The sequence below is a fragment of the Prinia subflava genome, chromosome 1 (genome assembly GCF_021018805.1).
Source record: "Prinia subflava isolate CZ2003 ecotype Zambia chromosome 1, Cam_Psub_1.2, whole genome shotgun sequence".
In the NCBI taxonomy this organism is placed as follows: Eukaryota; Metazoa; Chordata; class Aves; order Passeriformes; family Cisticolidae; genus Prinia; species Prinia subflava.
This window is the reverse complement of record NC_086247.1, coordinates 110,862,066-110,889,182: the sequence shown is the minus strand read 5'-3', so window position 1 is coordinate 110,889,182 and position 27,117 is coordinate 110,862,066. Positions and strand designations below refer to the sequence as shown.

Sequence of the window (27,117 nt, the reverse complement as noted above, 5' to 3'; positions counted from 1 at the left end):
ATTTTAATGTATTATAAGGCAGAACTTGTTGTACTTTTCCCCCAGACAGTTATTTATGTCTCTTGACTGTGGTCTCAGCTGTGGTGTGTGTACACATATGCTAAGGAAATCTGAGCAAAAGGAATAACTAAAGCAGTCAATGCCTGTTCACGTTATCAGCTCTAGATGCTAAGCTGTTTTAAATAACTTATTGGTGTGTTTGATACTCTGATATTTAAATAGAAACTGCAGCTTGGAAACTCCATATGTACTTAATTTGTTATATTGTTGAATTCCTTATGAACTTCATTAGACTGACCTTCCAAAATGTGAAATTGGGTTAACAATTTTTTTCAGAGTTTCACAGCAGCAGTATTTCAGCATATCTTTTATTAGGTGTTTTTGCTTTCTTTCTTTTAGACACAAAGTCAAGGCTAAATTAATTGTAGGACATTGAGACCACTCTTCCCTGCTTGAAGGTTATGCAGTCATGGTGAGGGCACATGTAGTGCATCATTCAACTGTTCTCCTTAGACCTTTTGCAGGAACTGTCCCTCAGCTTCACAGTATTCACTGCCGTAACTCTGTAGGTGCTGCACTTATTTTTCTCTGTGTTTTTCATGGCAATGTGTTATTGTGAGAGAGGGCACACTGGGACAGGGAAAAACAGTCATTGGAGCTTTCTGCACTTCATCTGTCCTCACCTGGATAGTACACAGTCCCCTGAGGCCAGCAGCCAGCTGACACATGTTTGAGCACCCCCTCAGTCCTGGGCTCTGCATGGTCTGGGGCAGCTGACTGGAACGGTTTGTTTTATAATAATGACTCATTGTTTTCGAGGTTCTATTAGCAGACTCGGTCACAGCCCTTCTGGCTGCCATGCAATGGAGTACCCAGCAACAATTTTTCTTTCCTTCCTCTTCTCTACTGCAAGCAACCAGGAGGAAGCTGCTGAACATTTGGAGTTGCAAAGGGGAAGCAGCTGCTGAGAGTTCCAAGTTCCCAGAAGAGCTTCTCTCAGGCTCCAGTAGGGCAGCAGATGGAGAGCTGAACCCATATTCCCTTCCCTAGTGTATGAAATGAGTCAGACATTTCAATTAAAAAATTGTAGGACATGGTCAGGGAACACATTTTTGATAGATGACAAAACAGATTTACTTTGTTTTAACACACATTTTTGAATGCTGTATCTTAGAACCAGAAAGGCCATAGAAATTACTGTAAACTCATATCAGAAGCACATGAATATATAGATCTGTAAAGGACAGAATCTGCTTATTTTGTAGCAGCACTGCGAAGCACTCTGGTGTTGGGAACAGAAAACCAAGAAATGCTGAAGACACCATAAAATGGTGAGAGTTAACGGTGCAGAGGAATAAAGGGATGATGGTGGGAAGTGATGGTACTGTTACAGCTGTACAGGCAAAATAGTTCCTTGTAAATGGCACATAAAACTTATGATATTATGTAGAATGTATAATGCAAAAGTAATGATTTATGGCTAATAAGCTGTCCTGATGCAAGCTAATTAGTCACTAGAATGTAATCAAACTCACAGTCCATTTGCTCTGGGGTTAGCTACCTCAATACATTATGTGTGTATGGCATTAATGTGTGTGCATTCTTGTAGACAAAACTAATTTATTTTGTAAACTGGATAAACAATCAGCTGACAACCATCTGTATATTTCTGAGCAAAAAGAATGGGTTTCCTGGAAGTCTTAAAATCCTCTTTCATTGTGTTGTTGTGCAACTGGTATTTCCAAATTTCTGGATAGCAGTTTTCAGGTAGTCTTTTCCTGGATATATTATCTGGTTTATTGGCACTCTCTGTTGTGTGTCCCATTGTTCCATTCATATGCTACTTCAAGATCAGTTGTTGTTGTTTTAGTGAAGTATCACAATAACACATGCTATGTATTCTTGAGGCTTTAAATGTCCTGGCAAGAGTTTGAAAGAAGGCAAAGTATCATAATTAAAGGGACTGTATTTTAATTCTTAAGAGAATAACATGGTTTCCTTGATGCTGATGTGGTTATTATAACAAAATAAATGACTATTGCTTGAGTATGCAATGTTTGACTGGAGTGGAAAAGTTTTTTTTCAAATTTATTAACATATTCAGACCGACTGGGGCAGATTAATTTTACTTACCTAAATGTCTATATCATAGCCAGTCAGTGTAGGCCCTCATCATAAATTTGGCAGAGAAACAGTGTCTCCACAACATGATCCATTCCTTCCAAAGGTTGACGACTAGATGACAGAGATAGTTGCACTAAACAGGTGTATGTTCCTTTGTGTGGACACAAACGTTTGGGATGACCAGCTCAGATGCTGAAGTTGGGTGACATGAAGGAAGAACAGTTGGAAACTTTGATGATCTTGTGTAATGCTAAGAGAAAACTACAAGGCCAGACTGGTTGATACCATTTTGATCCTCCTTTGCGTATGTGTTTGGTGCTGGGAAAATTCAAAATTCACGTGCATATGTTGATTTTACAGATCTACATGATAGGATGCCTGAAGGCCTAAGGAAATGAGGTCCTGTACTATGATGAAGGAGATAGCATTTTGAAAACTTACTTTAAATGTACAAATATGTTGTGATATTTTTCAGGGTGGAGATCTAGACTTTAAAATTCAAGAGTACAAAGATTCTGGGAAGATGTTCACTCAAAGTCAAGTAATAGACTGGTTTATACAGTTGTTACTCGGAGTCAACTATATGCATGAAAGGTACAGTCATTTGATATGAGAGCATTTGGCTTGGGAGGGGAGTGAATGGACTTACTGACTTGGAGGTATTCAAACAGAAATGAAAGTTCTGTTCACCAAACTGTTATAGTTAGTTTATGTCCAATATGTCAAGTGTAATTAATTATGTACCCCACAGGAACATTGTGCCTTGCATCTTTTAGCAGGACCATGTTAATTTTCTTTCAGCCTTAGACACACTTTTTTCAGAGCCAAATGGAAAACAGAGCACAGTGGAAATAGTTCAATATTGTTAGAAGAAAATGGATTAAAATGTTAAAACAAAGTCATCTTTTTAAAGGGGAGTCAAGAAGCATATCCTGCACATATTTAATGTGAAGCATCCAATATATATGCTTCATGGACTCCCAGTAAAATCAGTGGAGTTACATACATGCATTCTTTGAAAAGAGATGTCACTCTTAACAGCACATCAAAGATTAACTTTAAAAATTACTGCAGGTCATCCAGATATGAGGAGATCACACATGACTGGGGCAGGGGCAGTGTATATAGATGAATACTAACCTGGTCATCTCCATGAGTGTAGCTCTTGCCTGCAGTGTGATTTAGATAGGCTGAGTGCAGTGATGGAAAGACTTCCCTTATTGCCAGTGTGCTGGACATGTACAATGCCTGTCTGGTCCCTTTCTGCATCATCCTTTGCAGGGCTTGGGCAAAATTTGCTTGCCTGAATTTTAGGTGCAAGCAAGCAGTAGGTAGAGAGGTCACCTGTCGTCAAGAACAACTATTCCTGAGCTGAAGTGAAGCAAAGTGTGTGGGACGTGTTTGACCTAAAGTGATGGATGCCTAATGAGTTTTTGCCAGTGTCAGACTGTAGAGGGAAAAGGGCAGAGTGAAGTGCTGCCGAAGAGGCAAGAGCATTTTTGTTCCTAAATGCCAATTTATCTAGGGCTTGTACATGAAATGCTGCGCTGGCAGTGATGGGAGGACACAAATAGAACTCTCCTGGGATGCTGTGCTCTTCAGCATTCACCTCAGGCCAAAAGGACAGAGGGAAGTGGAAATAAAAGTCCTGACAGTTTAACTGAATTATCAGTGTGATTTGAGTTTTTTTCCTCTTTCGAACCTCAATTTAACAACTTATCATTAAAAGTTTTGGTGCCCTGGAAAGTTCCCTTTTGACGAAATCTGCTCATTAAAGTATGTGTTTAGAAGATGCATTGTGCAGAATAATGCAGCATAATAATATAAACATTACATTTGGGCTGATGGATTGTAAGCCCCTTCCAACTGAACTACTTTGTTTTATTCTGTGAGTTATTATTTTTGTCTTTCATTTTCCATATTTCCTTATGCCTCTTTTATCTCTTCTCTCTATTTTACTTATCTTCTAGTTGTTCTCAAACAAATCTTTAAAATCAAATAAGATCCTAAAAATGAACTTTATTTAGTAAATATGTATATAAAATTTGCTTTCCTGAGAAGTCATTTAATTCTCCAATTAAAGCAATTTGATTTTCCAAACAGGATTTTATTTTCTTCTTTTCTATAATAGCTAATAGTACCTCTCCAGACACTTACAAATGACTTGACATTTATTTGTATTTTGTGTTATTTGGTTGTATGTACATTATGAAATACAACCTTTTTCTCATTAGTATAGAGTCAAGCAATAGCTTACGTGGAAAAGGTTAGGCTTAAAAGAATTTAAAACTACCTACAGAAATTTGAAATACTAAAACGTAATAACAGCTCTCTGTTTCTGTATAGAGGAGTCATGCATGATTTCTTCTCTACTGACATGGAAAAAACTGTAATATATTTGAATTCTAATGCAAAGAAAGCTTTTCCCTAGAATTTGAACCTTAAAGTGTTTACAGCCTGTGGGTTGGTCCTTCCCCATGTCATTCCTAAGAAAACTCAGCTGCTGTGGATGGAAGATTTTTTTTTTCCAGAGCAGCAAAAATTATTATTTATGGTTTTGAACATAGACTATTCACTTGTCCTTCTTGCACAACTTTAGTTGAACTTCCACACTTTTTGAAAACTCTTATGCTGGAAACTTAATCTAATTTTATTTAAAATTTGAAACTTGAAAACCAAATTATCTAGAAATAAACAGATTCAATCCTTATCTGTCTTTGATGCAAAGAAAGGGAGAAATAAAAGAGAGACGACACAGTTCCGTGGTCTTATCTTGATGGAGACCTTTAGCATGAAACCATCCTGTAGTCTCTTGTACACATGGCCCGTTGCATGTAAGTGCACAAAATTAATCCCACAGCAATCAGACAATGAGGCCATTGATTAATTTAACCTCAATTTGAATAAGACTGACCAGGATGTTTCCCTCATTTTGCTAATCTTTATGAAGAATTTATGAACACAGATTTTTATAAGGTTACTCTTTATGCAAACAGCAGATAATACAGGGTTTAGACTTACACAGAACCTCTCACTCTTCTGCAGAGTTCTTTAGACAGAGAAAAGAGAAATTAATTGTGCAGTGATATACCTCAGCTTCCCTCAGCTTCACTTGCAGCTCATTCTGTTGCAGGCAAAGCTTCATTCAAGGAAGCTGCCCACTGCTCAGGACTGGTCCTGTCCTTTTGTGACTAGGAGCCAGCAGGCAGGTACTCTACAGAACACAGATATATTTACAGCCCAGATTTGAAACTGTCCTCAAGTGTTAATTTCTGCCCAGAACAGCTACTCAATAATCACTTCTCTGTCCATCAAGTAAAGTTTTGCTGGAGCCCAGCCAATTCATGTTGCCTTTATAGGTCTGTCTTTTCCTACAATAAAAGAGTTGCTCTCTTTCTGTAGCTGGGTTTACAGTGCAGGCTTGATATTAATTTCTTACTAGTATTAAAGAATTCTTTTCAGGTAAGATTTCAGCTGCTACCTTGTTTATCTTCAGACATATCATAGGAGAATAAGTTGCATTACAGTGAGAGATATCATCATGGAAAGCTGAAAAAATCACCCCAAATATTTCTTTGTCATATTAATATATGAAAGCATCTTATAATTATTGGCAATGTAAATAAAATACATAACATTTCATCAATATGTTGCAAGATTACAGTAGCATTACATTGTATTTCAAACTAATATGACCCAAACATCTTTTTTTATCTTCTTTTCAAATAATATGCTACTGAAAGCTTTCTGGATCATTCTTTTACTTCAATATACCTGTTATTAAAATAACAGATATTCAGAAAAGTTTCAGATTCAAAAATTCTGTGAATATATTTCTACAAAGGAGTACTATTAAAAGAAGACTGAAATCCACCAATTCTCAGCAACAATGTGCAAGAATAACTTAATTCAGTGAAAGCAAATTCTTTCAAAGGATCTGTGTGATTAATAGTAAGAAAAGTCCTTATGAATCTCAATTAACACAGCAAGGTTTCTGTAAAAGTGTGTGTGCATATATACACACATATATATACTTATGAAAGAATAACAAATATCACCTTAGTTTAATTTCCTTACTGATGTATTTTATGAGTGTATGTGTATTGCTCACATAATTTGTCAAATAGAGAACAAATTATTTATAAACAATATTTTATAAACATGAGTGGAGGCATATTGAATAAAATTTTCATTTTTCCCAATGTGCAAACCTTTTTCTAATGAAGGTAAAGGCATTACTTTCAGGACAAAAAAAAAAAAAATTGGAAGAAAAACAAGTGAAAAAAGACTGCTATAAGAAACATGAAGAACTCTTTTTCTTGACCCATAAAAACAGACATGTTCTTTTTTCATGTTCAGTCTATCTACATATGGCAATGAATTCTACTATTATTTTTCATGGTTTTTTCCATTTGTAAACTGATTATATTGAATTGCATTTTTTTTTCTCCTGTTGCAAGAAATATTTCCAAATTAGTTATGGACAAAATTGGGTATTTAAGTTGTGCTTTAGAATGCATATTTTCTGATCTTAGTCTAGACATTATGTTGGAAATAATTTCATTATGTCAATGCTTAAGACTATTAACTCAAATTTGAGATAATACTTGAGGATTGCTCAAAAAACAGGAAATTGACTATTATATATTTTTTTCTGTCCTCAAAAATTGTAAAGCATCAGTTTCTTTACATTGTCTAAATGGCTGAATGACTACTGTGTTTGCATTAGCAAATTCAGTTTCTGTAGCCAGCATGTAACAAATGCTATTCTAACCTATGCTCCTGAGCAGAGCTGCTGACTAATCCTGTAGGTTAGTAATTATTTGAGAAATGGATGAATTCTGGTTGAGGTGAGATTATAGGCAGCAATGCTTTTGGAAGCATTAGTAGCACAAATTAATTGAGAATGTTTTGTATACTGCAGAGATACTTTGTTTTCCTAAGAGATTGCAGAATTACTGTCACACATGTAAGACTCATAGAAATAAGGAAGGTTCTATATATCTTTACATGGTGTGTAGCTTATAATTTTTTTTTTCAAAATCTGATGGAAAAATAAGTCTGTACAAACTAATTGTTCTGTTCCTTTTCCTCTTCATCTTTGTCTTTGTACAGTTCTTTCATCTTCCACACTGTTACTGTAAAAATTGAACTACTAGCTTAGGCTATATACATATTTGTCTTTGAAGTAATACTTTTGCTCTGTAGGAGGCTTTGCTTAGCTTTGAGAAGCTCTTATTGCTGTTCCTCTCTTCTGTTATTCTCTTGTGAGACATCTTATTCTTCTGGCAGAAAATAAGATGTAATACTTTTAAGTCAGATAGGAAGACTTGCCTTTCTCCCTTCTTCTGCAGCTCATGCTATGTCTGTATCTGTATTCTTAAGCTGGGATCCCCAGGTATATTTTTATTATCCTGCTTAGGCGCTCACCCTGCATGTGGGTGCCTGTGAATGCAGCTCTGTGAAGCTCCTTGATGCCGTTGTCCATGGATTGTCACTGGCAGAGTTAGACTGTGGCAGTGGTGGGCTGGCCTTTCTGAAAAGGGCTGAAGTTAAATACCTCAAATACTTAATACATGACTCTGAATGCTTCCATTTGGATAAGGCTGAATTTCCTTTTCTATTCCAGGCGGATACTTCACAGGGATTTGAAAGCCAAGAATATATTTTTGAAAGATAGTCTTCTTAAAATTGGTGAGATTTCCATTCTTTTTAAAGATATATTTTCATGTGATAGAACATTCCAGCAGACATTCTGTCAATAAGGAGATTTAAAGAAAATCGTGTCTGAAAGAGCATTTTGATTTGTAGTCAAACGTTTATGTGACAGATGCAGGAGAGGCAGTGAAATCTCTAGCCTTGAGGATGCTTCAAGCTTGGCTGGACCTAGACCTGAGCAGCCCCATTTAACTCTGAGCCAGGGATTTGAATCAGCTGACCTTGTGAAGTCTCTTCAAACCCACAATGTTCTATGATATTATGCTTTTGTGGTGTTTTTGTTTTGAAGAATTACAGAAAATAGTTTTTCCCATTTTTTTACATACTAACCGAATTTTCTGGATGTACAGTCACTTTATGATGTTTGACAATAAAGAATTATGTAAATAGATATATGTTTATATTAATAGATTATTGTTTCTACTGATATTTTTAGGAGACTTTGGAGTTTCATGTCTTTTGATGGGTTCATGTGATCTTGCAACTACTTTTACTGGGACGCCATACTACATGAGTCCAGAGGTTCTGAAGCACCAGGGATATAATACAAAATCTGACATTTGGTGAGTAGTCATAATGCGCTTTTGGTTGGATTAGGCATTTATCTCCACTAAAATGATTTCAGGACATTAGAATCAAACGTTGCAATCTGAAGCCTTGCCCTTTTGTGTTAAGAAGCAGATAGTTGGCTTTTATTCTGGGCTATCTGAGACTTTAGAGGAGAACAGGATTCAGGTCCAGTCTCTGATGTGATACAGGATGATTTTGTAGACAAAGTTCAGGTTTTTCTAGGAAAAAAACTCTTTTTTTTTCTCATATTGAGATAGATGAATTGAAAGAAGCAACTTTCTGTGAAACTTTAGGTGGATGAGCAAAGAGTGATTCTGGCTGAGGGGATAGAAGACCTTCATAAGAATTAAATTTAAAAATATTTTCAAATGTTAAAAGCAAGAAAGTATTTGGAAGTGGAACAGAAAATGAGAATAACTGTGGTGTTAGAACAGAAACAAAAAGGTGCTCTATTTTAGAAAAAGCTCAAAGGTAGAAAAAAAGTGTCAGTTCTGCATTTAGATGGGACAAATTATTGAGATCAGGACTTCTGAGGTGATGATTAAAGGATCAAGTTTAGGAGCTGTGGTCTGTTGCAAGACTTTAGGAAACTCTTAGGTGTGCAGGTGCTCTTTCAAGCTAAGATTAAGAATGATTTTTTTGGAATGGCAAAAATATCTGGCTTGTTTATATGTGTGTCCTAAAGCATCTCATGTTTTAAGATTATAGTTAGAAGTGTTTTTTAATTTTATCATAGTATTTTATTTAAGGGTCTTTGTTTCTTTTATGAGGTGCTTTGGGTTTTTGTTTGTTTGTTTGTTTTGTTTTTGTTTTTATTTTCTGCAAGTATGTATATCACAAGATTAATTTTTTATAAATATTTCAAATATTTCAAAGGAAAGTTCCTTTGTAAAACATTTGGCCCCTGGAATATAGTTTGATTGCATGATAATTTACTCTAGCTTTATCTCAGTTCTGCCTTTTCAAAATTTACTTGTGGATGCAGGATATAATTCTAAAAGTGGAGAACAGTCATCTGTATTTTTAAATGGTAGAGACCATTTTTCACAGCTGACATATTCAGTCCAGTCAATGGATATGTCAGGAATCTCATTTCATGGCCTGTGTAGCTCACTGCTATGGATTTGATGTCAGATTCTCTCTTGTTCATCTGTAGTAAATATCAGTTAATACATGCAGTCAATAAAAATATGTTGGGAGAGGATTTCAAAAGATGTTGAAACAAATTAATTTGTAAAATACATGTTTAAGTTCTATCTGTGGTTACTAGTGTTAATCCATGTAGGTCATTGAAGCTGTATGGAGTTTGGTCCAATACTTTGATAAATCATGTGTTGATCACCCTTTCAAAATTTACAAAGACACAGGAAAAAAGCCCCCCATCCCAAACTCAGTAGCTACCAGCTTTCTGCTATACTTTCTGCCTTTTGTGATCTTTCCAAAGCATTACCAAGAGCACTCACCTGAGGTTGAAACTGCGTTCCGCAGGAGCTGCTTGGCCCTCTCTGTAGCAGCACTAAGGAGAAGGTGTGCCCTGACTGAGTGCTTCCTCAGCCCACAAACCCCTTCCTTTTTTGAGCCAGGAAACTCGTCAGATCAGTGCTTGATTGACATTCTCATCTTTTAATCTTTTAATAATGATTCTATCTGATTTTTTTCCACTGTCCCCATTTAACATGGGCCAAAAGACAAGAGGACACTGAATATACAGGGGAGCCCACCCTGGAGGCTCCAGGTGAGATCAAGTCCTTGGGCCACTGTGCAGGAAGTTTGGTTGCTCATGAAGAGTCAAAGACTCATGGAATGGTTTGGGTTGGAGAACCCTTAAAGATCATCTCATTCCACTCCCCGCTCCTGAGGACAGGAACACTTTCCACCAGATGAGGTTGCTCAAAGCCCCATCCAGCCTGGCCTTGAGCTTTCTCTCAGTTTGAAGTTGTTACCCCTTGTCCTATCATTACACACCTTTGTAGGAAGTCTCTCTCTGACTCTCTCTCACTTTATGTGCTGGGAAGTGTTCAGAGGTCTCCCTGGAGCTGTCTCTCCTCCAGGCTGAACAAGCCCAACTCTCTCAGCTGTTTCCATGAGGGTGTTCCAGCCCTCAGATCATCTTTTTGTGCCTTCACTGGACTTGCCTCAGCAGGTCTGCATGCTTCTCATCTTGAGGGCTCAGAGCTGGATGCAGTACTCCATCTGAGGTCCACGAATAGTGGAGTAGAGGGAAGAATCTCCTTCCTCAGCCTGCTGGTCACACTGCTTGTGATGCAGCCCAGGATGTGGTTGGCTTTCTGGGCTGTCAGCACACATTGCCAAGTCATGTTGAGCTTTTCATCAAGCAACATCCCCAAGTCCTTCTCCTCAGGCCTGCTTTCAATCCCTTCTCTGCCCAGTCTGTATCTGTGACCTAAGTGCAGGCCTTGCAATTTTCCCTGTGCTCCATAAGGCTGGCATGAGCCCACCTCTCAAGTCTGCCAAGGTCTCTCTGGACAGCCCTTCCTTCCAGAGTGTCAACCACACAGCTGAGGATACGCTCAATCCCTCTGTCCATGTTGCTGACAGAGATGTTAAACAACACTGTTGACCCCTGAGGAATTTCACGGAGCTGCCCAAGTCTTTTATATGTAGGTGAAGTGAATTCTCTCTTCAGACTTGTCCTGATCCTCTAGCAGGACCCAAAAATTCACATGCAAAAATTCAGACTTACAAGTGTTCCCATGTAAAACGTAAGATAATGTAAAATATCTTCTGGAAAAGACAATTAGTGCTATCTCACCTTGTTACCATGATCATCTCACTGTTCCATTCAGTTCATTGGAAAGACCTTAATTTATGCTGCATTACTGATGTGCTCTAAAGAGATACTGTGCTTTTCAGGTTCACTGAAACATTCTGCAACTGACTTTTCAAAACTGGCTTGAATATTCACAGTGCAGCAGCTGGTGCAAGAAGTATTGTCCTTTATAGCCCAAGGTCAATAAATGGGGAAAAACTTCATGTTTTACAGTTTTTCTCTATGGAAGTTCTGCAGTTCGGCTCAGAGAAGTGGCTGAATTTGTTTTTCTTCAGTTGAAATGTCAGGGCTGGAGTTCTCTGCCATTCCATGCTTTATGTCAAATTCAAGTTCACAGGAGGCAAATTAAACATATTTTCCCCAGAATCCCTGAGCTTGGACTGGCCAGGCCATGAGAGAAAATCTTTGCAGGTGACACAGTCTGGGCTCTTCTCTTCTCCAGACACAGAGCTTCTTCAGGGAGCTGATCTCAGGTCAGCAGTTGCCCACCCCCTCTGCCCATCGGTGTTTCCCCCTGCAGATCTGGCAGATGATTTGTCTGTTGTGTTTGGGTAAATTGAGCTGCCCACAGCACAGATCTTGAGGCTTTGATTTTATTGTGCTTGCTTGTCTGTGCTTTTCCCCTACTTTGTCTTTTTCTTTAATATTAACAGTCAAAAATTAAGCAATGTGAAGGCTGAGGGGCTGGGGAAGACAGCAGCAGTGAGTTCTCGTTTAAGGGCTGATGAGTGAGTATTGTGGAAATTATATTCAGAGACATATTCCTCACAAACTCTGAAGCCAAAGAATTCTTAAGACCTTCTGATATGATCAGACTGAGATATAAGCCATAAAGATATATGCATTTACATTACCTGACTTTTGAATTAGAAGCTAACTTGGATCTGACAACCTTTGAAGAACTTTAACGTTTTTACAAAAGATAAGAAGACATTAAAAGGATGACAATATTTGGGTAAGCAACACCTAAAACCTCAGGGTGATTTCTCCTAAGAGGGAGAAGTCAGAGGTCTGTCAGTTGAGACTGGGGAGAGCACACTGAGGCCTGTCCAGATGCTCCATTTTATGATGTAATTGAGCATAAGTAGCTTCAACATGAACTGGTCATGCCACAATTTTGCTGAAATTATGTGCTGTTCGGGAACTTTGTCAAACCTATTTGTGAATATAGGGAGTTATCAAATCAAATGTGCAGGCTGGTTGGTTTAATGACCATTTTAGAATTTTATGACATTGGCACTTATGCAGGCTAAGATGATAAAAGTAATTAAATTATATGTTTGGATCATGTGTGGATTGCTTACGGGAATTGGGAAGCAATTTTCTCCAGCTCTTCACAAGGTGCGTAGGCCAGAAATGTGGAAACATCACTCAGAAATGCAGTTTTGAGCCAAAAGCTTGTCTGTTACTTTGGGTGTTTGCAGCTCAGCAGCTCTCTTGGGAAGAAATAGCATCGTTCAGGAACCCAGGGCAGCATTTCTCAGCTTAAGAGATATTTATTTAATTTCAAAGATTTTGATCCTGCAGAAAGAAACTTTATTCCTTTTCCTTCACTTTTCTTTACATTTTTTCCCTGTTTTTTTTCTTTCATGGGACAGATGGGATTTTCCCTGGGTAGCCTCTTCACAGCCCTGGCTGCAGCAGAATGCCCTGGGCATTCTTTTCATCTTTCTCCACCTCAGGTGTAGTCAGAGTACTAAACTAGATGAATAAATCAGCCTCCCTGATGTGTCAAATCCCGTGTTCCTAATGGCTCATTAAACAATTTCTAGCTGCCAGAATCAAGCAGCTTCCAAAACAGATTGATTCTGCAAAAATAAGTTGTAGTACAGTCTGTCAGGTTGGGATTTTCCTCCTTTTTTTCTTCTCTCTGGCTGATTTCCATTTTTATTTGATGCTTTCAGATGCTGTGTGCTTAGGGTTTTTTTTGATTGCTCTTTTTGCTTTAAGTATTTTCTCATGTAGTAATTATCTTGTTTCAGAGTCTGAACAAACATAATCACACAGATCATAAATACAGATTCGTGTCTTACTGTTTACTGATTTTGAAAATTTGAAAGCTGTTTGACAGTTAAATCTTTAAAAAACCTAGGCAACTATTTATTTACCTCAGTAGTTGTTCTTTAGTTGGTTCTTAGCAAAAATTCTCTGCTAATGGTTTTCACATACTTGCTTGAAAAGTACCAGTGAGTGGAGTGCCCCCTATTCTCTCTCTTCTTCCTTATTTGAGCTGATTGTAGAGCCTGGGTTTCAGATTTAAAATTATTTGCTCTTGTTCTTTTACTGCCAGATGGACCAAAACAACTCCTATTCTTTAACCAAAATGAATAATTGAAACTTTTTTCATTATATGCTTTCAAAGATTTTTAAACCCCTTTCCTGAAAGCTGTTCACCATACATATTTCTCATCATTATGCTTTATTTTCTTACTTCTGGAATCACAGATTAAATTACAAATACCACAGTCAAATATAAAGATATTTAAGCTGGTTTCTTAGATGAGCCTCAGCCTGTGTCTGGCTCTCACCAGCATTTTCTGCAACCTTGGTCCAGTCAATCATTGATCAAATTAGCACCCCTGACTGGAGAAAGAGCTGAGCATCCTCCGAGGCCTGCAAAAACTCCACTCCCCTATTTTTAAAAAAAAAAGTTCATCAGACAGAGCTCAGCTAAAGTGCAAATTGTTACAAATAGCCATTATATAAAATTATTATGAGAGTGTTTCTTTTAAAATGTTCAACTTGGTGACCTTTTATGATGGCCGTTAGGACTGGTGAATAATACATACTATTCCTATTTGTTTATTCTTCAAGGTCTCTGGGATGCATTTTGTACGAGATATGCTGTATGAACCATGCATTTACTGGACAGAATTTTTTGTCTGTTGTGTTAAAAATTGTGGAAGGTGAAACACCTTCTCTTCCTGATAGATATCCAAGCCAACTGAATGCTGTGCTACGCAGGTATGTTATTTTCTTGTTTAGCAGGTTTTCCAGTAAGTTTGGACAATTGCTTATTTACTACTTTTGGTTTTTAATATTTCAGTATGTTAAGTAAGAATCCTTCACTGAGACCAGCAGCAGCAGAGATCCTAAAATCCCCTTATATTGATGAACAACTAAAGGTATGTAAGAAAAAGCAGTAGCTACACACTTGCCATTTGATTATGTATTTTGCAGAAGCAAAATGGAGGCAGGGAAAGCATGTTGAGAAAAAATAATTTGATAGCTGTTGATGGGAACATTAATCTGGGGAACTTTCAGAGCTGTAGTACAAATATGACAGAGGAATGAAGCTCTCCTCACTTGACAAACTGAATGTATCCCCTCTTAAATGTTACGAGCAATAGGAAAAATAGGTTTATGTATAACTAATGTAGATCACTTGGGCCTGGGTACATATATCTCTAAACTGTTCTGGTTAGTCATAGTTTTAATGAAAACCAATGCCTTTTGGTCTTTTTGCCCAGGCTTCAATGCCTGTGTTATTTGGCTTCCTGAGAAGGTGGAGAGGGAAACTGCTCGGTCAGTTTTTATATCAGGATGGTATTTGGTAATAGCTGAAGTTTCTGGATAATTTTAGCATCAAGTCTTGATACCCCTTATGTTTTATTTTGTTGCAGAAAATACAGTACAAGTTTACAAACGTGACTGTGGAAGACAAGGCACTTAACTGGCAGAAAGAAACTGCTCCCATTTTTGGTGCTGTGTAAGTATTTTTAACAGTTTTATGGGCAGTAGTATATGAAATTACAGTGTTGCCAAATGACACCATGAACACTTGTGTCAATCTCATAGTGCTTTATGTTTAGACAAACTTATTCCCCTGAAATACAAGACAGCAACCACATTAGGGAGATGCATAATTAAGATTTAGGGAGTAACAAAAGATTTGCAGATGAAACATTTTTGTTATCTGACTGTGTAAATTGCACATGCATGTGCAGTATATGTTTATGTTAATTTAGTACCAATTGGTATATAAATCATGACTTTTTTCTTTAAATTTTGGAGGTTTAAGCTGTCATTTTAGTTAGGTCATCATCATTTGCTGTGCTGCTGTTTCTCTACCTACTAAAAACTGAATGTGAAAGCCAGGTTTCTTAAATGACACCAAGCTAAAAGCATATACACTTAAACTAATCTTCATCTAATACCTCTGTAGGCTACTGGGGTTTTTTATCTTGCAACTACAGTGAGAAATCAAGACTAGCAATGTTTCTTGGCTCTTACATAAGCAGTGTCTTCACACATGATCTCTCTCTTAGGCACTGAATATATATTGATTTAATTAATTGCATTAAATTACAATACAGCAATGTTTAAAGCAAATTCCAGCATGGACATTTTAATTTTGCCTTTGTAAATTAGCTCTGCAGTTTCATGGGCAACTTGCCCTCCCCTTTGCTCTCCATCCCTGAGTTTTCTGTAAAGGTTTTGTTCTGGTGAGAGCTAACAGGAGCAAAACCAGAAGTTTGTGATCCTGTGAGGAAGCAATGAACATCCCTGTTTCCTGTTTCCTCTAAATAACTGTCATGATTTTAACAGCTCTCTGAAATTAGTTTTGAATTATTAGGTAACAGCAATGAAGATTAAAACAATCCAGAACTGGCAGTGCCTGTGAGGCTATAGAACTTTCACCTTTGTTTCTTGTGACCTCTGCTCTTGTACAGGACCCACAGTTTTGCAGCTGTGATCACTTTTGAGATGCTGCCAATTCTGCAGCTTGCAAGCCTCCCTTCAGGAGAGGCAACCACCTTCAGCTTTTCCAAACAAAGTGTAGTTTGCTGTCAGTGGTAGGAAGAAAGCAGAGTGCAGTTGAACTCGGCATGGTAAAACCTTTTATACATCATTTTACCATGTTTAACTGCTGTCAGTGTAACTGTAGGCTCTCATCTCTACAAACTGTGTTTTGGGTTTCTACTCAACACTTCTATCCTTAGTGTCTCTTGTTGACAGATGAGTCTCTGTCTTTTTGTGAGACCAAAGTTTTCCATTTTGGTATGAATAGGTACCTTTAGTATAAATACTTCACTGAACTTTGCAAGCCTTGATGTAAAATGAAACAATAAATATATATATTCAAGTTAATTCAGTTAACTTTGAGAGGATTCCTTCCTTTTCAAATTAAATATAATAACCACAGAGATGTTCTTTAGAGATATACTGTAAATGGTTTTGGGGCACTGAAATGTTTCTCAGATATTATGCCAACTCTCTCTGAATTATATTCAGTATTTCATGCTTGTTGAAACATAGAGTGCGAAAATCTTCAGGAAACTTTTAATTCTTGCCTTTATCTTGTGGGCACAAGATTTCAGATTATCTATATGCACCAAAACAATTGAATCCACTTTGGGGAAGCAGTATTGTTGCTTGCAGAATATATATCCAGACTTCAAATATCTCATGCTTCTAGAAGAGACTGATAAAACCACTTTGTATTTTTTTAAAAAATATATACTGTATTCTATACCTGATGCACTGTCATTAGCTAGAATGTATTGAGTCTCATCTCCTTCCAAATGCACACAATTTTCTGACAGAGGTAGCATGTGGGAAGGACATTTATGTATATCCCAGAATCTTTAAGTATACTTTTTCAAAATCAAGTTTGTAGTCTCTAAGAGGGAGAGTGAGCAGTTCTAACTACAAACATCATGCTCTTATACTATTGTTAGAAGGAAATAGAAAGTCTGCTTCTGTGCAGAGGTCCAGAGTTCCTATGACTCGTGAAGCAATGAATGGCAGTTTGTCTTGAGGTTTTAGAATTCAGGGCATCAATTACAGAAAAAAGTCCAATGAGAAGCTTTACTGTTATTTATCCTCCCTTGTGCTACACTGTGATTATTTTTGCCTGAGTGTTTGGAATATGCAAGAAGTCATATAATCTTATAATAACTCTCACTGAGAACATTAGCTGCATGTGTTGTCACTGGTAACCAAAATGCCAAATAGTTCCTGCAATCCCAGATCTAAAGAGGTAGGCAAAATGAACTAAAAATACCTGAAAAATGACAGAGAGCAAAAAAGGGGAGGAGAAAAAAATTAAACATCGTGAATTCCCCATATCTGCTGTCTTGCAGCAATACTCTAGTCCCAGTGAGTGTACAAGCAGTTGCTTGCTGTGGTGTTCTCCTCAACCATTGCTACTTTATATTTATTTTTACTTTTTCTCACCAGGAATTCTTTTTGCCATGCAAAGAAAAAAGGTTGAGACTAGTTTCTTCTAGTAAAGGCCTCCGATGGCTTATTTTAATCTATTCCCATCCAAGTAATAAATTTTAAATATTTAAGAAAGTATAAGGCTGTACAAGTTCAGTTTCAACTTGAATGAAAAATTGCTTTTTCCCCCCCATGAGATTCTTTTAATTTAAATTGGAGTTTTTTACAGGAGACAAGAAAAACGTCTACATTATACTTGAAGAGTTAGTTCCATTCTTATGAATAATTGAACTCTTCTTGTCTTTATCCTTAATCTTTCATATTTCACACTAATATTCATATCTTTGCACTATTTGAAAAACGTAATGAATCTTCTCTGCTCATTTATTAAAATCCTGATTTCAAAATGATAGTCCTGAAGCAGTGGTACAATTTGTATGGTTACAAACCTGGCCTCTTGGATTATCAGAAGTGAATTTATCTCATAAGAGCAAAACCAGTAATTTGAAATGAATACTTGGTATTATAAATACGTGGTATAATAGATACATATTGTGTAAGTGAAAGGAGACTGCTAAGGCATTTCAAACTAGGGTTTAATTTTTGTTTTAATTACTGTAGGATGTGAGATATAAATCTGAGATAAGTATCCTTTTTCTGATAAAGGACTACCATTGCTCTCCTCTGTTGATAAATACAGCTGGAATACATAAGTCAATAATTCATGCTCAGCTTTCAGAGATGGTCTATAGAGACCATTTTACCTGTGAACTCTTATTATTGATTAGGACCAGAAATTCAAGAGGACAACATGATAATTATACCTGTCATTAAGAACACATAAATATTCTCTTTTATTCCACACAGCTTCTAACAATCAATGTAAAAAGTACAAGTGGTATTAAGGCTCTCATTTACAAACTGCCTTTGTACTTGGAATATGCCCAATAATGAAGCCCAGCAGGGTAAATATTTCACTGTGTTTCAGTATTTATTCTTTTAAGGAAATGAATCTACCTTTTCCCATCCTCACCTGAAATGATTCACCTTCTTCACCAATCCAAGTTTAAATATTTCAATTTAAAGAGGCATTTGCTTTCCAAACAAAAGTCTATTTAGTCTGCTATAGTTCCAGAGACTCTAATTATTCCATTTGAAATGTCACTGTGTTTCAATATCCAGTCAAAATACCAAATATTTAAATTTTTATATGAAGATGGGTTTGCTTGCATTCAATTTCAGGCAGAGGAAAGTTCATTTGCAAACTCTTCAGGAACTTTCTGAAGTACAGAAAATGACACCGCGGGAACGAATGCGGTTGAGGAAGTTGAATGCTGCAGATGAGAAAACAAAGAAGTTGAAGTGAGTTGTGCCCTAACCATGTAATTTTCCCCACCCAATAGTCTAATTGGAGAGTAGAATTGTCAAAGTAAAAATAAAAACAGTATGGGTCTTTAGCTACTAAAAGTCAGTGAGGATTTTGCATGACAATAAGTCACGCTAATTATTTATGTAGGAAAAAAAAAGAGAACGTTAGCCCCAAACTGGTTCTTTGAGTACCGTGGTTATGGCTAAATAAGTATGTGAGAGATTTTTAGATGTGTTACAATAGGAGAGGTTTTTTTAGTGACTGGTGTCAAGGGTTGACATTAGACAAAATGCCAATGCACCCATGAGGGTATATTTTACCCAATGAACTACTGTGAGATGTGGTCAAGAACAGAGCAGAGCAGGCCTAATACTTGAAACAGACAGACAATTTATTATACTACATAACAATGGACAATAGAAAAGGAAAGAAAAACCCAGCCACCCAAAAGCAGAAGAGAAAACCTCCCAAAACACTGCTTCTCCTCCCCCCAATTTCCATTCCATACATGCTCACTCAGTTGACTCCAGCACATTACCTTCATCTACTTGCTTAATCCCTCAACAACCCTGGGTTCCTAATCCAAATCATCATCCTTTAAAATTCAGACAATCCACATTCCATCCAGGACGAGAGGAGTCTCTCTCGCACCACAGACCCCCCCCCACAGGAAACACAGGTCTGCCATCCCGTGTTCCCACGTCACCCATGGCACTGCCTAGAAGAGTCTGCCAGGGTGACACCCTCCTTTCCATGTCCAGCACTCTCACTGCCGTCCATGGACCTGAACTGCAACAGGGCTCTTTTTAAGGATGTTTTGGCCAAGTACCAAAAACCAGCCATCTTCTCATTTTGGGACTCAGGTCCCCCCCATTTACCCCTGGGGCCGGGGGCTCCAAGAAGCAGGCCAGAACGTCTCTGGGTTTGAGCCAAAAACATCCACCCAAACACAGTCTTATTTATAGTCAGGAGGGTCCAGGGTCCGTCTATGGCTATCATTATGCAAGAAAAGTCCAGCCTCATAGGCCACTCCTCTTCATTCCGGCAATCGAAGGGGCTTCGTTTCATCTCACATTACCCTCTCGGTCCCAGGCTGTCCTCTCTCTTCTAAAACCACCAACTATGAGAATTCAGCATCCAGGGATAACTCTCTTCTGCCTTAGAAAGAGTTAAAAGCTTTTATCTCCCACCACCAAGGTCAGGCACAGGCGATCGCAGGCACTGCAGGTCTCACAAGCAGCTCCAGCTCGGCACCTTCTCTCTGTGGGGGGAGGAGAGAGACGGGACCGGGGGGGGGGGGGGGGGGAAGGGGGGGGAACGGGATGGGACAGGGAGGGGGGACGGAAGGCACCTCCAAAGTTCTCCCTCCACCCCTCCATTCTAGATGGAAGCTGGACCAGCTCCACTCCAGCTCCCTCTGTTCCCCACCCCGAGGCCCACCTTGCTCAGCCAGGCCCACCTTGCTCCCCTCCCCCACCCGGCCTAGCCAGGCCTGGGCAGGGGAGAGGAGAAGACGCTCCCTCTCCGAAAGCAGAGCAGGGAAAGAGAGAGTCCTGCTGGGAAATCCGGCTTTTAACCCCTCGTGTCCTCAGAGGCGTGTCCAACCTCTTAGTGGCCAACAAAGGTGCCAATACTCAGACCTAAGGAGTGATTGGTTTGACCACTACTTCCAAAAAAACTCAATTCCCTTCAAACCACGACAACTGGTTATGTTAAGAACAGCCTGGTCTGAGGAGCTGGACATTTAGTTACAATCCAGCTTTTGTCAATTGTTTTGGCCTCAGAGGTTTTCCAGTAGAAGTTAATACCTCAGAGGATAGATAGTCTTGTCAAAGGATCAAAGATGGGTAATGGTTGGGTTGTAAAGGCTTTATGATTTATAGGTTTTTTTATTAAGTGAGACATAATAAAATGTTTTGGAAGAGATTAGGTACAGTTTCTGATGGAATATGAGAAACAACTGGAAGGTTTTGTTTGGGCTTTTTAAATAAAAACCAGAATATACTGTTTTGATGACACATTTGAAGCAAAGAACTAAGACTTTCATGTCCTTTTGGAAAATATGTCTGAAGAGTACTTGTGCCTGACTGGCATTTGCTACATAAATTGATTCTCATTTAAAAAAAATCTTCTCCTTGAACTGATATAAAAAGTCTTAAATTTAAAACCTCTTCTGCATGGTTCTTTCAGTAATATGGTAGGCCAATTCTTGTACTAATATAAAATTTTTAAATAGGAAGTCTATCTCTTTCACTTTTTAAAAATGAATGGAGAATAGGAAATAATACTAATTGTGGGATGTTCTAGTTTGGTTTTAATTTTCATTGCTTTCTTGCATTTTGATGTTTTCTGATGAGATTTTCATATGGTTTTCTTTCCCTCAAAACCAAAATGAAATATATTTGTTTTGTAATATGAAGGCAACATTAATATTCAGACCTTCTTCTCAGTCATGAATCTTTAAAATGGATCAACATTGAGTTCTAGATCATTGTCAGCTGACTCTGGCTGAAAATGTTGAAAACAATGCAAAAATTATACCTTCTCAGACTGGAGATCTGCTTCCAGCAGTGCAAATCTAGAGATGGGTGGGAAGGGATTATATAAATGGAAGCTGGAAAAACTGCTTAATGTAGCACCTGTCTTAAGCGATTCCACTCAGAAAGCCATGATTGCCAACTGTCCCCCAGAGGAAGAGTTTGTAGCACACAAATGTTGCATGCCTGTCGACAGCTGAAAGGTCCCTGCACTACGAGGTGGAATAAAGCCCAAACTATTTAAGACCTTTGGAAGAACTAGAAAAGTCTGGGACTAATAATTTACTATTTTTTAATTATGTTACCCAAGTTGTGAAAGTAAAATATAATAGAGTTTGGAAATAAGGTCTGAAATGTCTTTTTGCATTCATTAAAACCTGAGAAGATGCTAAGAATATTTGTCAGCATGAAAATCTCAGTACAGAATTTGTTTTTCCACGTCTGCTTTTAGAAGATCCCTTTGTGCATGCCCTGATAACACATTCTAAGTACAAGTGTTCTGTGTTTACAGGCAGCTGGCGGAAGAAAAATATCAACAAAATATCAAAAAAGTGCAAGAATTCAGGTCCCATAATTTTCAGCAGCTGAATGTCAACATCCTACACGTAAGTATGGGCTGTTGTTTTGGAGGTCTCATTTATGTGCACCCAGTGTATAACACTTTTCTGTTTTCCACATGGTTTCTTCAGCACCTGAGGCACAGGCCTGTTCTGAGACTAATAACTGGGAAGTTCATCAAAATCTGGACTGCTTAGCTGAACCTGTTGATCTGTGATGAGGCATTCAGTTATTCAGATATGGTTCAACAAGCTCTCTATTCATTGCACGGTTTTATTTTTTTAAGTTACCCTTTCTTAATTTACCCTTAAATATAAATCTGCTCTCTGAAATGTTTTTACTGACTATATGGCATCAGAATTCAAAATACATTTCTTTTCAAGATGTTTAGAACCGTGATCCTTTGAACTTTTTACTTTGGCATGGCTGTGAGTTCTTTTCGTTTGGTTAAGCTATTAACATTTCAACTGGCTTTCTAGTAAGAATGAAGCCTTGGAATGACTCCCAGAATAAGCTGTCCTTTGCTTTTGAGCTATCTGCAACAGAGGATGAGCCAGTTCAATTCTAGCACCACATCCTATTGTAGAAAGAAAAGGGTCAGTTTGGAAATAGTTGGTGAATGCATCACAGAAATAATTTTTTGTGTGCTTTGTATTCTGTCTTTTCTTTTGCATGTCCTCTGGTTTCCATTTTCCATTGTGTCTAGAGAAAAAATATATATTAAACCTGTGTCTTCTTATGGCTGAGTCACTACTGTTCATTTACAAAAATGTTAAGATTTTTTTAGTATTTGCCTAATACAAATCCCAGAAATTGTGTAGATCAGAGCAACCATTTTGTTGTGATCCTGCTGAAAGCTCTGTTCCTGTTTCTCCATGCTGCTTCATCATTTGGCTAAGGAATCTGATGAGCAGACTTCAAAACAGCTCATCCGTTCTCAGCCGGGCACTATGGGCAGCTGTGTATCCACAGGAAATGATGAACCAGGAGGGAACGGGACAAGGGAGCTCGGCATGTCTGAACTGACAGACCATGGTAAGAGTTCAAAGGCTGATGTTAAAATGAAAATTCCTATTAAGAAAGAAAGATTCTTCCCTTGTAGTTGAGATGCAGAAGGGAAACTGCGGTTTAAAAAGTGGTCAGATTTATAAAGTTGTCAAAAAATGGCGAAGAGAGAAGGAAATTAATCTGGGTGAATGTATGTACAGCAGTTGTATGGCAAGGTTACGTGGCAGGAATTCTATGTTCCCAAAGGTTGGGTGACATGTGAGCAGAGATAGAAGTGAATGTACTTCCTCCAAAGGAGATGCTGAAGTAGAACGAAATACCTTAAACTTTCCACAAATGAGATGACTGGCATTAGAAAAGCATTTCCTAACTTATCTCTCCAGTGAAAAAGGGAGTACAGGAATTCAAAGTGTTTGCACTTTTGGTACACTTCGATGCCATTTTCTTTATCTTTAACAGTGAGAGAAGCAGATGGAACCTCTGTAAACTCTGCTTATCTATATTGTCCACAAATACTTAGCTATTGTCTAAAGAATATGAAGTACTATATAAAATGTATTTTTCTGTTATAGACAAAAAAATAGTCAAGCTTTTTGAGAAGGGTCAGACTGTGGAAATCTTGTGTCTAATGAGGAGATTATTTTTAAGATCACATTTATATGTATTTGTCTACAATGTTCTGAAGTAGTGTCTTACACTTAAATATTTAAAAATCATTGTGTGATCACTATTACGGTGAAAGATTTTTTAATTAGATTAGAATCTTGCAAATATGCATCAATGTACTTTAAAGCAGGAAGAATACTTTTCTCTAATAGCACTGCCTTTTAGTGTTGGTTTAAGTACATCTGTGAAAGCATAGGTCATTAAATTGAAGGCATCAGAATCAGTTTGCTTGTGGTGGAGGTGTTTGGGAGTTTTTTAATAGCAAATGGCGCTTTTTTTCTTTCAATGTACCCTCATTTGTGTGTGTGTGGTTGGCTTGCTGTTTCACAGTATGAGGAGGGATGACCTGTGTAGGAGAGGACCCAGCTGCTAGAAATACATCCTGGGGGGAGGGTGGGGAAACGTGCAAAGGGAGGAGTGAGAGAAAGCAGTAAACGTGGGTGAGAGATGGACTGGGAGAAGCATACAAAGACTCCTAAACAGAATTAGAACAACATGCTTGGAAGGAAAGAAACAGATTTTTCTGCCTTTAGAGGTCATTAAGCTGTTTAGCTGTAATGACAGGAATGAGATGCATTTATATCCGTGATGCAAAAGCTGGGTCAGTCCATTGTACAAAACTGAATGCATGTTTAATTGCTCATGCTAGAATCTCTGATGGAGGAGTGGTGGGCTCATGACAAAAAGGAGTTATGGATAGGCAAGAGAAATTACATGATTTCTCATCTTTGCTTTGTGAACACCTTGTTATTCCTGAAGCTGATGTCAAAGCTTGTTCTTAGTCTATTCAGTATTCAGCCTCCTCTTTTCTTTAAGCATTTAGGTGCAACGATGCATGTCCTACATGTCTAATTATTAAGTTATTAATTGCACCTTTGTATTTGAAAATGTAGAAACTGTTCCAGCTATTGATTTTCCAACAGAACTTTGTTCTTGATCAATGGCTATACAGTAATGGAAGAAAAAAACTAGAAGCAAGGCTATAAAATGGTTTTAGCAGGTTGTCTTTCATGTTATTTAATCTTGCTGACCCTTACTATGTTAACAGTAGAAGTTAGCATGTGAAAACCAGACTAAGAAGCTCCCTTGTTACACCTAATAACTAAAAACTGTTTAGAAAGGAGAGAAAAGGCAGGAGAAACTTTTAAATTATCAGGGCAGACCTAAAATAAAGGAAATTTTCTCAAGAAAAGCTGGTGAGGAATGGCTGGGGATAGTACCCCAGACCCAGCAGATACAGAGGAAAGGTCAGAATATCTGTGGTCCTTATAAAATTTTCATCATGAGCTGAAGAGAAGGGTTTGGAGTATTGAAAGAACAAGCTACTAAAGGATTAAGGAAAGGAATAGAGAATAAAAAACCTTGCACTTCTCTTTGAGTGAAAATTATCTAAACCATTATGAATCACATCTGTAGGTCATTGTGGAAGTTATCAAATACAAAGCTTAAGTTTTAGCTTAAGTAAGTAGTTTTGAATACTGTGTCAGATGTAATAGTGGTAGTTACAATTAACTGAAATTTGGGAAAAACATGGCAGTCTAGTTAGATAAACAAAACCCACTATGGCAGTTTGGGGTTTTGGACTTCACAGTGGACAAGTTTTAGCAATAACAAAATCATTCAACTGCTATAGACTTCCCTAGGAAGTTTAAGCTTCTCTCCATGCTTTTTTTATGTAATCAGCAATGATATTCTGAACATTTTTAATTCTAACTAGTATCCTTGTGCAATTGAGAGACATTTGAAAGAGTTCTTTGGAATCATCTCTAGCTGACCAATTTGTTGGTCTTCAAGCACATTTATTTTCTGGAAAATGAGAGATGTGAGTGGACCCTGTGGTTTTGATGTGGAGATGAGCTCATTGAAAAGCTTGCTCAAGACTGTTTACAGCTGGTACAAGTTCTTGAGAACCTAAAGAAATTATCTGATTCTTATTCCTAAAGAGAAATGCTTCAGGCAATGTAAATACTGTTTTTCAGCATTTTTAAGATGCATTGCCTTATTGCCTAGCAGCTGAAGTACTTCTGCTGTGTATAAACCTCCATATAGCACTTCTATATTGCTCATGTTTTAGCACTGTTCACTTTTAGCATACCCAGACCTTCTGTCCTTATTCTTTCCTCAAGATGCTTCCTAGCTCCTACCTCAGAATTTATAATAGATTATTTTGGTTTAACACCTTGAGTTTTGAACTCACAACTCTGTTTTTTGAGTTTCCTCATTTTCCATTATTCTACTTCTCAGGGTATTCTAGTATTTGTTCTTATCCTGGTTCTGGGAGTTGGTCTCTCCAGCTGGTATGCATACTAAAACAAAGGATTCTGGTGGTTTGGCTATTACTTTTCTCCACATTGCAGATTTTCAGAGAGCTGGGTGGGGTAAAATTACTTGCAATAGTGAAGTTTTAAAACTGAGCTTTAAATTTCTATTTCTCTGAAGTCACTATAATAAGTTTCTGAACAGTTTTGCATCTTTAACCATACTATCTAAAGTAAACAAATATTCTCCTTATATGTAAAAAGACAGACAATGGAGTGGCTGAGAAAGATCTAGAAAAAAATTACTTCTATGATTACTGTTACCATATTAAGTAAGTAACTGAAGTATGTTGATTGTATCATTGGAACAGTAAACGTCCTTACCATATTATTTCAGCTAGTTAGACCACTAACATGTTCCTTAGAATACTAAACCTTTGTAAATAGAAGAAATAAGTACTTCTGCTTTGCAAGTCTTTTATATAATAGTTTTAATCTGCATTAGGTTTTTAGATTGGTTAACTGGAAACAAAATGTAAATTATATTTTGCTAATGTGATATTTATGGAAAGATATTTTATAGTTGTGTTTAATATTAGTTGAAAAATGTTGATACCTCTGTCTTATGTGTCCAGTAATTTATGGAATTGCCATCATGCAAATAATTTAACTCTGTGGGGGACAGATCAGTTAAGAATATATTATATTACTAAGAACAATTTTGGGCTACTGTAGATATCTTTGTGTCTCTTCCATCTTCAGTTTCTCCAAGTACTAGCAAGAGACAAAGAGAGCTGAAATAAGATTTGTATATAGATAGTACACAGAAACACTGAGCCACTGAATTGTTAAATTCAAATATTTGTGTTGAACATATATATATATATATGTATAGATCTGTACATGTCGTTTGTTTTCAATAAGCAGCGTAAAAAGGAATAGCCAATGATTAGCATTAGGAATAGCTAATGATTAATAACTGAATTTCCTTTATATTATGATTTGGATGTTTTGTTTTCTGCTTCGTTTCTCCAATTCATTTTATTGATTAACTATTTCTGAATGTTAAAAAGCATATTTTGCAAGTCATGGCAATGATGCAGGAATGAGCAATGCAAAATGAGAAAACATCTCAGGATAAACTTGTACCTATGTTTCCTGTTCTTGCTGAGGGTTACCTACAAAGTAAATTATTCATCTTCTCTTGTTATCATCAAAGAGAAAAGCCATTCAACAATAAATTGCTTAACACCACCCACCCACATTCCCCAAACCCTGTCTCTTGAGTTATTTTTTATAGAAGCTGTCTCCATTTGGACTAGGACAGATAGGCCAATGCACATTTTTCTGGAT

General features: G+C 37.4%; 1 protein-coding gene across 4 annotated transcripts in view; it reads left to right on the top strand.

Annotated features, from left to right (window-relative positions):
- Positions 1–27,117, top strand: part of NEK11 (NIMA related kinase 11) — an 83,607-nt gene that overhangs the window by 18,967 nt on the left and 37,523 nt on the right. For all 4 annotated transcript variants that reach the window (XM_063408032.1, XM_063408011.1, XM_063408041.1 and 1 more), the window contains 9 exons: positions 2,600–2,718; positions 7,754–7,818; positions 8,279–8,405; positions 14,018–14,167; positions 14,250–14,328; positions 14,827–14,912; positions 18,611–18,730; positions 21,786–21,879; positions 22,732–22,867. In XM_063408032.1, the coding sequence (XP_063264102.1) occupies positions 2,600–2,718; positions 7,754–7,818; positions 8,279–8,405; positions 14,018–14,167; positions 14,250–14,328; positions 14,827–14,912; positions 18,611–18,730; positions 21,786–21,879; positions 22,732–22,867 (976 nt within the window). The remainder of the gene's footprint in view (positions 1–2,599; positions 2,719–7,753; positions 7,819–8,278; positions 8,406–14,017; positions 14,168–14,249; positions 14,329–14,826; positions 14,913–18,610; positions 18,731–21,785; positions 21,880–22,731; positions 22,868–27,117) is intronic.